Source organism: Carlito syrichta, unplaced genomic scaffold (assembly GCF_000164805.1).
Source record: "Carlito syrichta isolate Samal-C Ts95f unplaced genomic scaffold, Tarsius_syrichta-2.0.1 Scaffold302085, whole genome shotgun sequence".
Classification (NCBI taxonomy): Eukaryota; Metazoa; Chordata; class Mammalia; order Primates; family Tarsiidae; genus Carlito; species Carlito syrichta.
The window spans coordinates 1,019,646-1,033,273 of NW_007246181.1; the positions used below are offsets into that span (position 1 = coordinate 1,019,646).

At 36.4% G+C, this 13,628-nt stretch overlaps 1 protein-coding gene across 1 annotated transcript in view; it reads right to left on the reverse strand.

The window, feature by feature from the left end:
* Window positions 1-13,628, reverse strand: part of CPD (carboxypeptidase D) — a 70,726-nt gene that overhangs the window by 56,516 nt on the left and 582 nt on the right. The window contains exons 1-2 of the mRNA XM_021711351.1: window positions 13,501-13,628; window positions 7,984-8,231 (exon numbers count right to left, since the gene is read on the reverse strand). The exon at window positions 13,501-13,628 is cut by the window's right edge and continues 582 nt beyond it. Of these exons, the coding sequence (XP_021567026.1) occupies window positions 7,984-8,231; window positions 13,501-13,628 (376 nt within the window). The remainder of the gene's footprint in view (window positions 1-7,983; window positions 8,232-13,500) is intronic.

A 13,628-nucleotide genomic window follows, 5' to 3' on the forward strand; every position in this document is an offset into this window, starting at 1 on the left:
CAGGTCGAGGCTGCGGTGGCCGGGAGCGGCCACTGCACTCCAGTCTGAGCGACAGAGTGAGACTCCAAGTAAAAAAAAAAAAAAAAAAATGAACAGGCCAAGAATTAATATCTGAATTGTCAGCATTTCTTAAAGAAAATATCCTAGTATAAAATGTCAGGAATGCATTCACTTTGGAGGTGAAAAAGTACCCATCTGTTCATTTATATATGTATACAGATTCTGGTTGAATTTCTAGTTCTAAGCAATTAAATTATGCCAGGAAACACTATCAACTCAACTTTCAAAAGTATGTACACTGCCATATGCTTTTCAAATGTCTCATAACTCCTAAGTCTTTCTCATCCTGACCTCTCTCTTAACCTCTAGAACCTATTTCCTAACTGCTCACTGGGTGCTTGTGACTAGCCACATCAAGTACCACCTCCAATTTTCACTTCTTTCTGACCTGAAGAGAAAATATACATATAAACACACACATGCACACATGTACATGTGCACATTCATCCAATTAATTTTTCCTATTCTCATAATCATTACCATTCTTACTTATCTAGGCTCAAAAACGTCAAGTCTAATCTTTGGGTCCTTGTTCTTCTTGACATTCTCTTTTATCATTTAACTAATGGTCAATTCTTCTCACACAATTTCTTCTGTCTCTTATATTCCCTTTTCACTCCCACATATCCCTTCTAGATAAAGTTCTTTTCCCCAAAAGAGACCTCATTGCAAGTGAGTGTAAAAAAACCTCCCTAATCACCCTTCCTTTAGGACTCTTTCCCTGCTAATACATTTTGCAAATACACTCCAAAATGTATAGTACCACACTGTCCTTATAGCAAAGAATTTATACTCTAACAGGAGACACAAGACAATGAACAGCATTAAGTGGATAAGCATTAAACTAATGGTACTCTTATAAACAAAAAGTTCTGTAACGCAAGATAGTGACAGTCACTATAGGAGAGTTTAAGAGAAGGTTACGGCTAAACTGGTGAAAAGCATTCCAGACAGAATAGCGTAGCGTAATATGTGAAGGTTCACATTTGAAGAGAAGGACAAGTAGTCTGGCGGCAGGGGAGAGGTAGGAAATGAGGCTAGAAATGTAGGCTTAAGTCAGACTGTGCGAACTTCACTGCAATGCTAATAAATTCAACTGATTCTATTAAAATGTGAAACCAGCAAAGATTCAGAAACTCTTTATTTTAAGCTTTTGTATGTTTGTTTTGTTTTTAATATATAATTTAAAAAACAAAGTAACACAAGTACTAATAGAACCAGACACATCTTCCCTAAGTAAAACTGGTAAGTTTCTTAGTCATCTACACCTCAGATTAGTAAACACACTCCAGAGGAAAATTAGATATAAGGACAGTATTCTGTACATGTTCATTAGGCGAGATTGGTTTATTTAATCTTCAAATTGACTGCTCATATTTTTGTCATCATGATCTAAGAGTTACTAAGAAAGGCATGTTTTAAGTTTCCTGCTATATTTATGAATTTCTCTATTTCTTAATATAAGATATTGTATTTTTTCAGTTATACACTGTTCATTTAATTCTTTTTTTGTTTTAGGTTACAATTTTCTGGTGTTATATGGGTTAATTCTCTATTATGCTCTATTCAATGATACAGAAAACACTCCTCAAAAATAAGCTTTTTGACCCTTTTATGCTGTTGAAAACAGTTGTGTAATTATTTTCCCCATGCTCTTCCCCTTCTGTCAGCATCTACTTCAAGTCAAATACACTTCAGTATTTAGAGCTCACTAGTGCTGCTCACTCTGACCTCTACTTTAAGGAAAGAATGATTATCCACATGATTAAAGGAGTTTATATATACACACAAAAAAGCTGAACTGGTTACATTGTATGCTATTTGATTACATTTCATAACTCTCTGCCTACAGTATAAAAGAAGAGGGAAGAGAGTTTAATAAATCCACGGAACATTTTCTTCTTCTTCCAAAGAAGAAAAAAAATCATAATTACCAGTTTGGAAAGGCTCAGCCCCAAGTTAGTGGTGGCTTAAAAAGATAAATATAGCCAGGCATGGTGGCTCACACCTAGAGCCCTGCACTTTGGGAGGCAGAAGTGAGAGGATTGCTTGAGCTCAGGCGTTTGCAACCAGCCTGGGCAACTTGGCCAGACCTCATTTCTACAATTAAAAAAACAAAAACAAAAACAAAAGAATTAGCTGGGCATGGTGGCGCACACCTGTAGTTCCAGCTACTTGGAAGGCTGAGGTGGAAGGAAGGCCTGAGCCCAGCAGGCCAAGGCTGCAGTGGCCATGAGCGTGCCACTGCACTCCAGCATGGATGAGAGTGAGACTCAGACTCAAAAAATAAAAATAAAATAAGATGATAAACATAAAGTTTTATGGCAGCTGTTCTAACTAATCATAGTATCCATAGACTCACATGAGCAACACATAGGCCTAACAGTCAAGTTTCTGATCTATTTCCCATCTCAATACTCATTCATAAGGAAAGCAACCTAAAAGTAGAACATATAAGATAAATAGCTGTAGCTCAGTTCTCACTGGAAATGACTGAGACATATAAGTCAGGGGAAAAGAAAAACCCAAGGAGTAAGTTCACCTGCAACTTATATGGTGTTTTGTTTCTACTTAGAATTGGAAAAGAAATCAATTCTACCACAGAGTGATCAAGAATAGTGCTTTTTCAAACTGCAGGCCATAATCCATTAGTGGGTTGTGAGATATATTCATGAGTTTAGACATACTTTTAAAAAATGAAATAGAACAGATAGAATACCAAAATATATAACAAAGGTAAGTATTGTCTCACGAATTTATGTACAAAAATATATATCAAATGTAAGTAAATGACTAAGAGTTAAAAAAAAATACGAATCTAGGGTCTACCAGTAAGGCAAGTTTATTTTTTCAGAGTAGAGCAAAATTAGAAAGAATATTTTTATACATTTTTGTAAAATTATCTAGTCTACAGATTTTCTACCTAAAATTTTAAATAACTATGTACTCTTTTTTCAGATGGCAAAAATTCAATTATTCAAAGGCTTATTATTTGCCTTCTATATACTAGGCATGGTTCTATGTACTAGAAATAGAAAATGGAATAGATAAAACAAAATTTCTACCCTCATGAGGTTTAAACTCTAGTGGAGATAAATAACCATGATAACAGATGCTAGGCTAAGTGCTTTATACACATTCCTACTTGAGTCTCATAATCTTGTGAGGTACATAGTATTCACCTTAATTTTATATATATGGGAATTAAGGCTTAGAGAAATTCATCAACTTGCCTAAGTTTTCTCTCTCTCTCATGCACACAGAGAACTAACCAAGGCAGAGGTGAGATTCAAAACCAAGGAAGTGGGATTCTAAAGCTCACTTTGTCACTATATTGTACTATCTTCTACTGTCCTTCTATCTGCAGGAAAATAAAATATAACAATGTTCTACCAAGAAAATGACTAAGAGTTACACAAAACCATGATTCTAATAATAAAATTTCAATTATAGGTTGTCTAGGGCTACTTTTTCCTTCTTAAATTTTGTAAGTTAAGAGGGCAATTCTTAAAAATTGACCTAAAACTACGTCTCAGTTTCATTAAATCTGTTTTGGAATAAATATATAAAACCATCAGATTATCTTTATAATGTCTTCAAAGCTGTGAAGAAAAAAATGGTAGACAAATAGCATACAAATCAGCACACTGTGATTTTTTTTAAAAAAAGGCAGTACCCTGGCTCCATGAACAAGTCCAGTCTAGGCTCTCATAAAAATGAGACTTTAGCAGGGGAGCATGACTATTCATAGATCTTATTAGGGCAGTCATTCTCTAAATGAATCCTGCAGGTTTGAGAGACATGTTTAGAGATGTAAGGCTCACTCACACAGGCAGCTATATATGCTGAGTCAATTCTGGCAATGAAGGCAAAAGCGGTAAGTGTCAAATCACCACACATTTCACACTACTAACATACTGTCTGATCCTTGAAAGCAGGAACTGTCTCTGTTTTGCTCCCACTGTACTCCTGTCACCTAATACAGTGTACAGGATGTGGCAGGTACTTGGTAAATATTTGCTCAATGAATAAGTTATATTGCACAACTTATTTCCTCACTTGGGTCTTGATTTTCCATAAAGCCAAAGACTTGGACTAAAAATCAATATATTCACTTTCAGCTCTAAAAGTCCATACTTCTTTGAGCTAGAATTCTTAAATATATCAAATAGAGGATTAGGAAAATTACTCCAGGACATCCGGGTTTGAATATATGTCCAGGCACAAGGTTTCACAACATCTTACTCACTACAGTCCCATGTAAGATAAACAAAATGAATTTGCCCTGTTGAAACTACTGAAACCATCACAGTCTCCTCTTCAAGGGGAAATTGCTTGATATTTGCTGAGGTGGGAAGATAAATAGGCTAGCTATTATTGCAGAAATAGCATAAAACATGTCTGATCATTCAGGTGAAACAGGAGAAAAGCTGATGCTCATAAAAACAATATCAATGGCAGCAGTGAAATGTAGCTTCTTCAGATGTTTGAAGAATCAGAAAAATCTGATAACTGGTTTAACCAAATAATCTCTGGCTTTAATACCCAAGTACATTTACTTTTGGTGAAGGCAGAGTATTTATATTTTGAATAGAATAAGATAGATTTACCTTCTTCAATTAATTAACAATTAGATATTACTTTCTAATTTTTTATAATTTTTCCCAAAAAGGTAATTATTTAACCATTATTTTAAGTATAATGCCATCTCAAATTAATAAAACAACTTGACTAGATCACAAAACTACCAGTTCACAAAATTAGGTTTTATTAAATATATTTACTAAAGATTGAAATGTAAGGATCACATATTAAAGTATGTCCCTTAACTATAAAAAAAATTGTTTTCAATTTTGAGACAAGGTCTCACACTATTGCCCAGGCTGGAGCGTGATAGCACGATCATGGCTCATTGAAACTTCAAATTCCTGGTCCTCCTGCTTCAGCCTCCAAAGTAGCTAAGATTACAGGCAAGCACCACCACACATGGATGGGGTTTTGCTATGTTACCCAGGCTGGTCTCAAACTCCTGGCCTCAAGCGAGCCTTCCAACTCAGCCTTCCAAAGTGTTGGGATTACAGGCATGCGTCATTGCACCTGGACTATAAAAACATTTTTAATAATTTTTAAATCACCTCCAACTGGTATGAGGAGAAAGTATGGCTTCTAAATAGTATTCAAACTCTTTGTAGATGCTTATTATATACAAGAAACACCAGTAGAAACTATAGGGAGATCAGAAAATTCTAGAAGGTATTCTTAAACTTAGGACCCATTTTGGGTACACATGACTTAACAAAAAAGTAAAAGATTAATTCAAAGGTTTAAATAAAGGTACATTAAGAGACATGTCATGAGATACTTTATAATGTGGATGCCAGTAAAAAGATAAGAAAGATCTAAGGCAAATCATGGGCAAATTCTAAGAAGAGAGCTGAGCTTGGTGGCTCAGCCTGTAATCCCGCGCCTTTGGGATGCTGAGGTAAGTGGATTGCCTGAGCCTGCGGGTTCGAGATCCGCCTGGGCAGCGAGACCTCATCTCTACAATAAATCAAAAATCAGCCGGGCACGGTAGTGTCTGTAATTCCAGCTCCTCAGAAGGCTGAAGTGGAAGGATCGCCAGAGCCCAGTGGATCAAGGCTGTGGTGGCCGGGAGTGGCCACTGCACTCCAGTCTGGGCAACAGAATGAAACTCTATCTCAAAAAAAAAAAAAAAAAAAATTCTAAGAAGAGAGAAAAGTCTATACTGATGACATTTCCATGGACTGGCTTGTCTTTCTAAGTTCCTTCTATCAAAAGTTTTAAAAGAGCAATCACTGTTTTCATAACATTTAAAAAGAAAAGGTAAACAATTCAAGCCTACTTTACCAGTTTTTGTAAAAAACAACATTTTATGACAATTTAAAACTTTTATATATTATATATTTCCATAATGGTACAACCACTACGGAAAATAGTTTGGTGGTTCCTCAAAAGCTACACGTAGAAGTACTATATGACCCAGCAATTCCACTCCTGGGTATAAACCAGAAGAATCGAAAACAAGACTCAGAGACTTATATGCCAATGTTCATTACAGCAATATTCACAGTAGCCAAGGTGGAAAAATCTTAGTGCTCATCAACAGATAAATGGATAAACAAAATGTATGATATACATACAAGGAACATTATCCAGCTGTAAAAAGGAATAAAGTTCTGACACCTGCAACAAAATGGATCAACCTTGAGAACGTTATGCTAAATGAAATAAGCCAGATGCAAAAGGGCAAATATTGTATAACTCCAGTTATATGAAATATCGAAAACTGGCAAATTCATAGAGTTAGAAAGTAGATTAGAGGTTGCCAATGGCTGGCGGGTTGAGGGTGGTGAGGGAATGGGAATTATTACTTAATGGCTATAGAGTTTCTGTTTGGGGCAATGAAAAAGTTTTGGAAATGATGGTGATGGTCACACAACACTGTGAATATAATTAATGTCACTGAGTTCTACAGTTAAAAATGGCTAAAATGGTAAGTATTATGTTAAATATATTTTAACTGCAACAACAAAAACATTTCACAATCAACCCACAGATTAAAATACAAAAGGAAAATGTGTCTTTATATAAAATGGAAAAATCTGAGTAAGGCACAATGTCTCATGTCTATAATCCCAGCATTTTGGAAGACTGAGGCAGGAGGATCACTTGAGCTCAAGAGTTTGAGGTCACAGTGAGCTATGATCATGCCACTACACTCCAACCTGGACAAGAGAGCAAGACCCTATCTTAAAAAAATTTTTAAATGGAGTGATCTGGTTGTTGGTGGTCAACATATTAACTAAGCTATTCAACTTGGCCACTTGTAGCTTCACATTATGTGCCAACTGATATGATACACAATGTGATCTATATCAGGGGTCCCCAATTCTGTTAGGGATCCCAGGCCACAGGAGGAGGTGAGTGATTTGAAGCTTCAACTGTGTGTAGAGCAGCTCCCCATTGCTCATATTACTGCCTGAGCTCCACCTTCTTTCAGATCAGCGGTGCATTAGATTATCATAAGAGCATGAACCTTACTGTGAACTGTGCATGCGAGGGATCTAGGTTGCGTACTCCTTATAATACCTAATTACCTGAGACAGAACTGAGGCAGTGATGCTATGTATTTCATTATATATTACAATGCAATGATCATAGAAATAAAGTGCACAATAAATGTAATGCACTTGAATCATCTTGAAACCATCCCCCAATCTAATCCGTGGAAAAATCATCTTCCATGAAACTGGTCCCTGATGCCAAAAAGGCTGGGGAATGCTGATATTTACAATGGGCTTGCTGGAAATTTTGACCTAATCTTATAATGAAGAAAGTGATAAATCCAGATTATGGAATGTTCCATAGGACAACTTGTCTGAACTCTTTACAAGAGTCAAACACAATATCTGAAACTTAGATTTGGAGAAAAGAGGCTACAGGCTATTTTGGTGATAAAAAGGGATATGTGAGTTATGGATAGCATGTGGGATGATAGTATTGAATTATTGTTGATTTTTTATTTATGGTAATACAATTGTACAGGAGAATGTCCTTGTACTTAGGAAATGCATACTGAAGAACTTATAAGTGAAGAGTCCTGAAACCTGCAACCTACTTTTGGATGGTATGGCAAAAGATTGTATGTGTGGAGGGAGGGAGAAAAAAAGAGGGGGGGTGGAGAGGCAGGGCATTTGGGATAAGGTAACAGTATGAATTTAAATGAAGGATATACAGGTGTTCATGTAGTTTTTTAATTTAAATATGGGTTTGAAATTTTCAAAAATAAAAAGAAGATTTTAAAAAGTAGAATTCTACAAAGTTTCTTTTCCACCTGAAATATTCTTCAGAAAACTAAATGAACAATGGGGAAAAATATAGTAAATTCAATGCTTTGCATACCTTCCACATCATACCAATGTGCACCATTTGTGATTCCATCTTTGAAAGTCTCATCTTCGTCTCCTGGACAATGAGGCTCACCAGTTTTCATTATGGGGTGGTTTGAAGCATAAGCTTTTGCCAAGTATTTAAAGACTTCATCATCTGAGGTTCTGCTATAGATTCCAGTGGCTTTATGCTCTGGAGAATCATCAAAAGGATAGCTTGCTACCACTGAGCCACCATGTAGATTTCCAGAAAGCACAAACCTTTGAAAATACAACCAAATCACATATCACTAAAAAAGAATGTAGAAAACACCATGCATTAAAAAAAATTTCACAACATCTTTTATAAATTAACTCAGATATCTCTCTTAGAGACCTAGACAACAACTCTATCAGCTGTTACCTGTTATAAGCAGATTAACAACAACGAAAAAAGAAAATGGAAAGAAAGTATTATCAATTTAAAATTTCAAACCAATTTTACAATTCAGGTAAACCTCAAGTAACTTTAAAGAAAAAAACAGCTGGATAACACAGCATAAATTAATATTTCAGGAGATGTCTTAGGAAATTCTAAATTCATTTATTAGGTTGACAATTTATAAGCTTGACAATATTCAGCCATTTTTTGACCTACAAAAATGACAATTTCATATAGTTCAGCCTAACACTTGTATTTCATAATATGTTAACTTCATTAAAAAAACATGGCTGGTATATATAAATATTTGTTGAATACATGAATTAAGTAACTTTTATGCTTTTACCATCCAAAGAGAATTTTTAAGATAGGAAGTATAACATCAAAAAAGATGAGTTGTGTCTCACTCCAGTTTCCCAATATACTAAATTCACATTTTCAAGAGATAAGCCACAGTTGAAGAGATCCAAGAAAAACAACAACAAATTAATATAATACAGTGAGCTGCTTTCAGCGAAAAACAATACACCATATCAAAGACTAGTCCTCCACTGCATCACTGTATAAGACTTCTTTCTAGACCCAAGGTTTGTGACTGAGCCATTAAAAAACAAATTGACATGGAGACAAGGCTGCACCTATAAAAGAAACATTTTTGTTAATGTTTCTACTTTTAAGTGTACCAATTTACAATTTGTTCAAATTTATATATATAGAAATACTGAGGAACTCCTTTTATGGTAAAAGCTAAAGGCAAAAACATGCTGAAGTCCTATTTATGCATTTTTTCTCTTATGTAACAGTTTAAACCATTATTACAAGTAGAGATTAAATACTTTTCTCTTTATACCATAAATTGGATTTTCTTGCTTCTGCCTTTCCATAGCTAAAATTACATGACCTACAAAAATTATAAAAGGGAGTGATAGATAACATTTCTCTCCATATGCATGAAAGACAATTAAACCTATCATATATCTAATTTGAAATTTATTTTAAGCATGGTCAGTACCATCCCAGAGGAGATCAAACAACAAAAACGATTTATCACATTAGAATCTGTTAATCAGAAGGCAGAATTTACCCCAAAATAACAGTGATTAGACACTAGCATAGACTGAAAAACGACTAGTTAAAAACTAATATAATCAGCACCCTTCCAGACACCACAGAAGAATGCTATTTGTTGTAGTGGTAATAGCATAATTTGGAGTAAGGCAAACATGGACAAGAACATTAAGTCTCCCAGATCTGTCACACACCAGTAACATACCAGGAGAAGTTACTGCCTCTAAATTCACTGAACTCTAGCTTTCCTCTCTTCTATAAAATGCGGATTAATGCTACCTGCTACAGAGGGTTGGTGTGAAAATTAATTAAGATATATACATGAAGCATCTTCAAGCACAATGATTGCTTTCTAGCTCCTGCTCAATAATTGTTTATTTCTTTGAAGATATCTAGCATCCTGTTTACATACTATAATCATTCTGCTCCTTAGTTCCACTGACAGCCCTTGGGTAACAGAATGATACAAAAACAAAAAGTAAGTACACTTTCTAACTTTCTAACCCCACCCTACCCATCTCTCCCATATAGCTAAGGTATTCACAGTTTACATTCTGGTTCATATTTCTAAAATAATTTAAGCATTTTTCCTACTCTGACTTTGGGAAAGTTATAAGAAGGCAGGCCCAGATCAGGCAATCCATTCAGCAACAAATATTTCTAGAGTGTCAACTATGTGACAAACATCGTTTTAGGCACTAGAGATACACATTAGTGAACAAAACAAACAAACAAATGCCCTCCTGGCATTCATATACTAGTACAATAAAATAGATAACTGAATATTCTAGATAACTGAAGCATGCTGCTTTAAATATATATTTTTAATTAAAACTTTAGAACCCAAGATTCTCTACTAAATGCTGTTTTTCATTTTATTTGACACTTGAAGATTTCAAGAGAAAGTGATACCTCTTACAAAGACTATAAAATTACTGCCTTGAGTTTTTGTCCAACCAACTCTGCATATCAACTCCAATCTTATTTGAAAGGTATTTTATGGTTTCCATTCAAATAAATTCTGGAAAGTGTTTCTTATACTTGACTTCGGTATCATATATCATTCCTTGCATAAAATTTAAAGTAGATGATAAATACATTATAAAAACAAGAGTCTATAAATATTAAAAAGTTAATCTCTAAAATTAATTCTGTAAAGCTCTCTATATAATCCTGGAGATAACCTGAAAGAAATTAAGAGAAGTTGATATCTGACAAACTAAATTCAATGATTCAGAAAACTGTAGGTACATATACACAAGCCCTGCTCCCAAAAAAATAATCTGCACCTACTCCCAACACTATGATAATGCTTTTCACAAACATACCAAAATATCATTTATATGCTAATCTCCTATTAAAATCTAAGCAAGTATATTTACTTAAAGAAGCACAGTGTGCCAAAAATATACGGGACAAATATAAAAATCTTTATTTTATTGATGGAGTTAATATTTTTTATAATTCCCTAAGTATTTGTGTTTCAACATCCATTGGATGAAGTATAAAGTAAAATAAAGAAGATTAACTTAACTTTCCTAAGACTGGGGAAATTAAGTCTTAAACTTTTATACGCAAAATAACAACAAAAGTCTATTTCTAATATGACTAGGTGAATAGTATATTAAGAAATTACTCAAATGATTTACATCACAAAATACACTGAGAAAGGTAATTTTCCCATATAGATTAATGTTTGGGTTTTTTGGTTGTTTTTTTAATTTTAATTTAACTTAATTTAATTTTTTGGAGTTGGAGTTTCACTCTCTCGCCCAGACTGGAGTGCAGTGGGCACGCTCCTGACCACCACACCCTCAACCTGCTGGGCTCCCGCAATCCTTCCGCCTCAACCTTCCAAGTAGCTGGAACTACAGGTGCGCGCTACCATGCCCAGCTAGTTTTTTATTTATTGTAGAGCTAAGGTCTCATCAAGTTGCCCAGTTGGGTCTCGAACCCGCAGGCTCAGGCAATCCACTAGCCTCGGCTTCCCAAAGTGCTGGGATTACAGGCTGAGCCACGGAGCTCAGTGGTTGTTTTTTTAAAACACGCTATCCATAAAGATGACTCTATGTTTAGGCATCAATCTTAAATTGTGAGCTCGTGTTTTTATTTTATCCACATATCAGTGTTCTTTGTTATTGATTAATAAACAATATGTATTTTGAGTTAATTTTTGAAGACTGAGGATGGATGAATGTACTCTTCACCCTATATGGTCACCTACTTTCTCTTTGGATTAATTAGAGTTACATGTTTGAAAAATGGTTAGGTACAACTGGGATAGTCCATAGCCACGGAGGAAAATGACTCTCTAGCCTCAAGGTGACATACGCCAAGAGAAAGCTCATTTTCATTTTTGATCACAGCAGAACTATTACTGAAGAGAAAAATCTAACCACAGAATTTACATCCCTCCAAGGGTCATGACAGGGCATTTTAAACATTTAAGCAATGCAAACACAGTGCATTTGATATACCATATCAGAAAAGCCCTGGCCATCAAAGCTCTGTCAATAAGTGTATGTCAAAGTCATATTTCCTACACAGATGTCCAGAGATTGTGACATGATCATCTTTTTAAAAAAAATTCCCAGAAAGCCTCTATATGAAATTAAATATCTATAAGGGATCTTATAAAGGGGAGTAAAGTGAAAGGTAGAAGTTGAAAAGACTCTAGAATTGTCTTAAAGCTCACGAACTTTCTGGATCTATTGTATATACAGACTGAAACCTTGCAGAAGAAATAATTCCACGTCCCACAGAGAAACATCTTTGTTCATTATTACCTTTATCCTACCTGTCATTCAGAAATCTTCCTTAAACCAAGATGGAACGATGAACTATTGCTTCAAAAGTCTTATGAAGACACAAAAATGGGAATGTGCTGGCAAAGCTGAAGCTTGAAAAGGAGAAGAGGTGCACGCTCACTTCAGACACTATGCCATCTGGAGTAAGTTCCCTTTTCTGATATTCCTTTCCTCCTTTTTGCTGAAAATCCTACCCATCACTCAAGACTCAGCTCAATTTCTATCTCTTCCACAAAGATAGAGATGGTCCATATTATTGCAGCCCACACACATTTTGCCAGTGGGAGCAATTTTCCCAAAGTTTAAATGGGTACATAAACACACCTCATAAATGTTTATAATATTCTCTGGTATACTAATTTCTTGAGGTCCTCATGCTTCTACTTTTTAACTTTTAAAATCTTGGCACAGTGCTTCCTGACACTCAAGGTGTGTATGAAGTGTGACAACTAGCCATTCTGTCCAGGCCCACTAATAAGGTGCACAAATGGCATCAGAAATCCTTCAGCCTAAAATGCAGCAGCTCACAGATCTGTACAAGTTCTCCAGCCAAGTCCATATGCTCCTTAGCTGAGTCAGAGAGAAAGACTGGAGGAGAACCAGCTTCTGTCAAATCACCAAGAGGAGGGCTCAGGGGTGTCCTTTATCATTCCTGGGCTACAGCCTCCCTCCGTGGCTGTTTAGGGCACTGACTAAAAATCAGACAGCCTGAGTCTAAGTCCCAGCCATGCTCCTTATTATGTAAACTAGCCAACCAATCTGACCCTCAATTTCCCCGCATGCAAAACGGGGATATTCATAGTGTCTCTGTCATCAGGTTGCGGCCAACATAAAGTGAGATAATGCAGTCGTGGTAAGAGCTTAGCACAGTGACTATAGTAAAGATAACAATACTGACAGCTTATCTATCAAATGAGTGCGTTGACCTAGGTTATCCTTAAGATCTCTGCCCTCGCTCTTACTCCACGGTCCTGTGAGAATGAGGACCAGAATGCCAGAAAGGAGCCTCCCCTCCGTCCATCCCTTGAACAAATGACAGTCTCCAAGCAGTGCTTCCTTGACAATTAGCGGGACAGGAGACAGCACGGCCTGGGCCCCGTCCCTGTCCTAGGGTGTCTCCTCCACCCTCACTACCGCCAACCCTTTATGCAAGCACTGTCTTACTGGGTGCCGGAACGAGCCCCTGTCCTTGGAGGCTCACGTGGACAAGGGGCAGGAGGTGGGCGACACTCACTTGTTCCTGCGGATCCACTCGATGAGGGCGCGCACCTCGGGCACCTCGTCCAGGGCGGGGGGCTCGCTGGTGCTGAACTGGTCGGGGAAGCTGCGGTTGAGGTCGCGGCCGCGGCTGTTGTCGCGGCC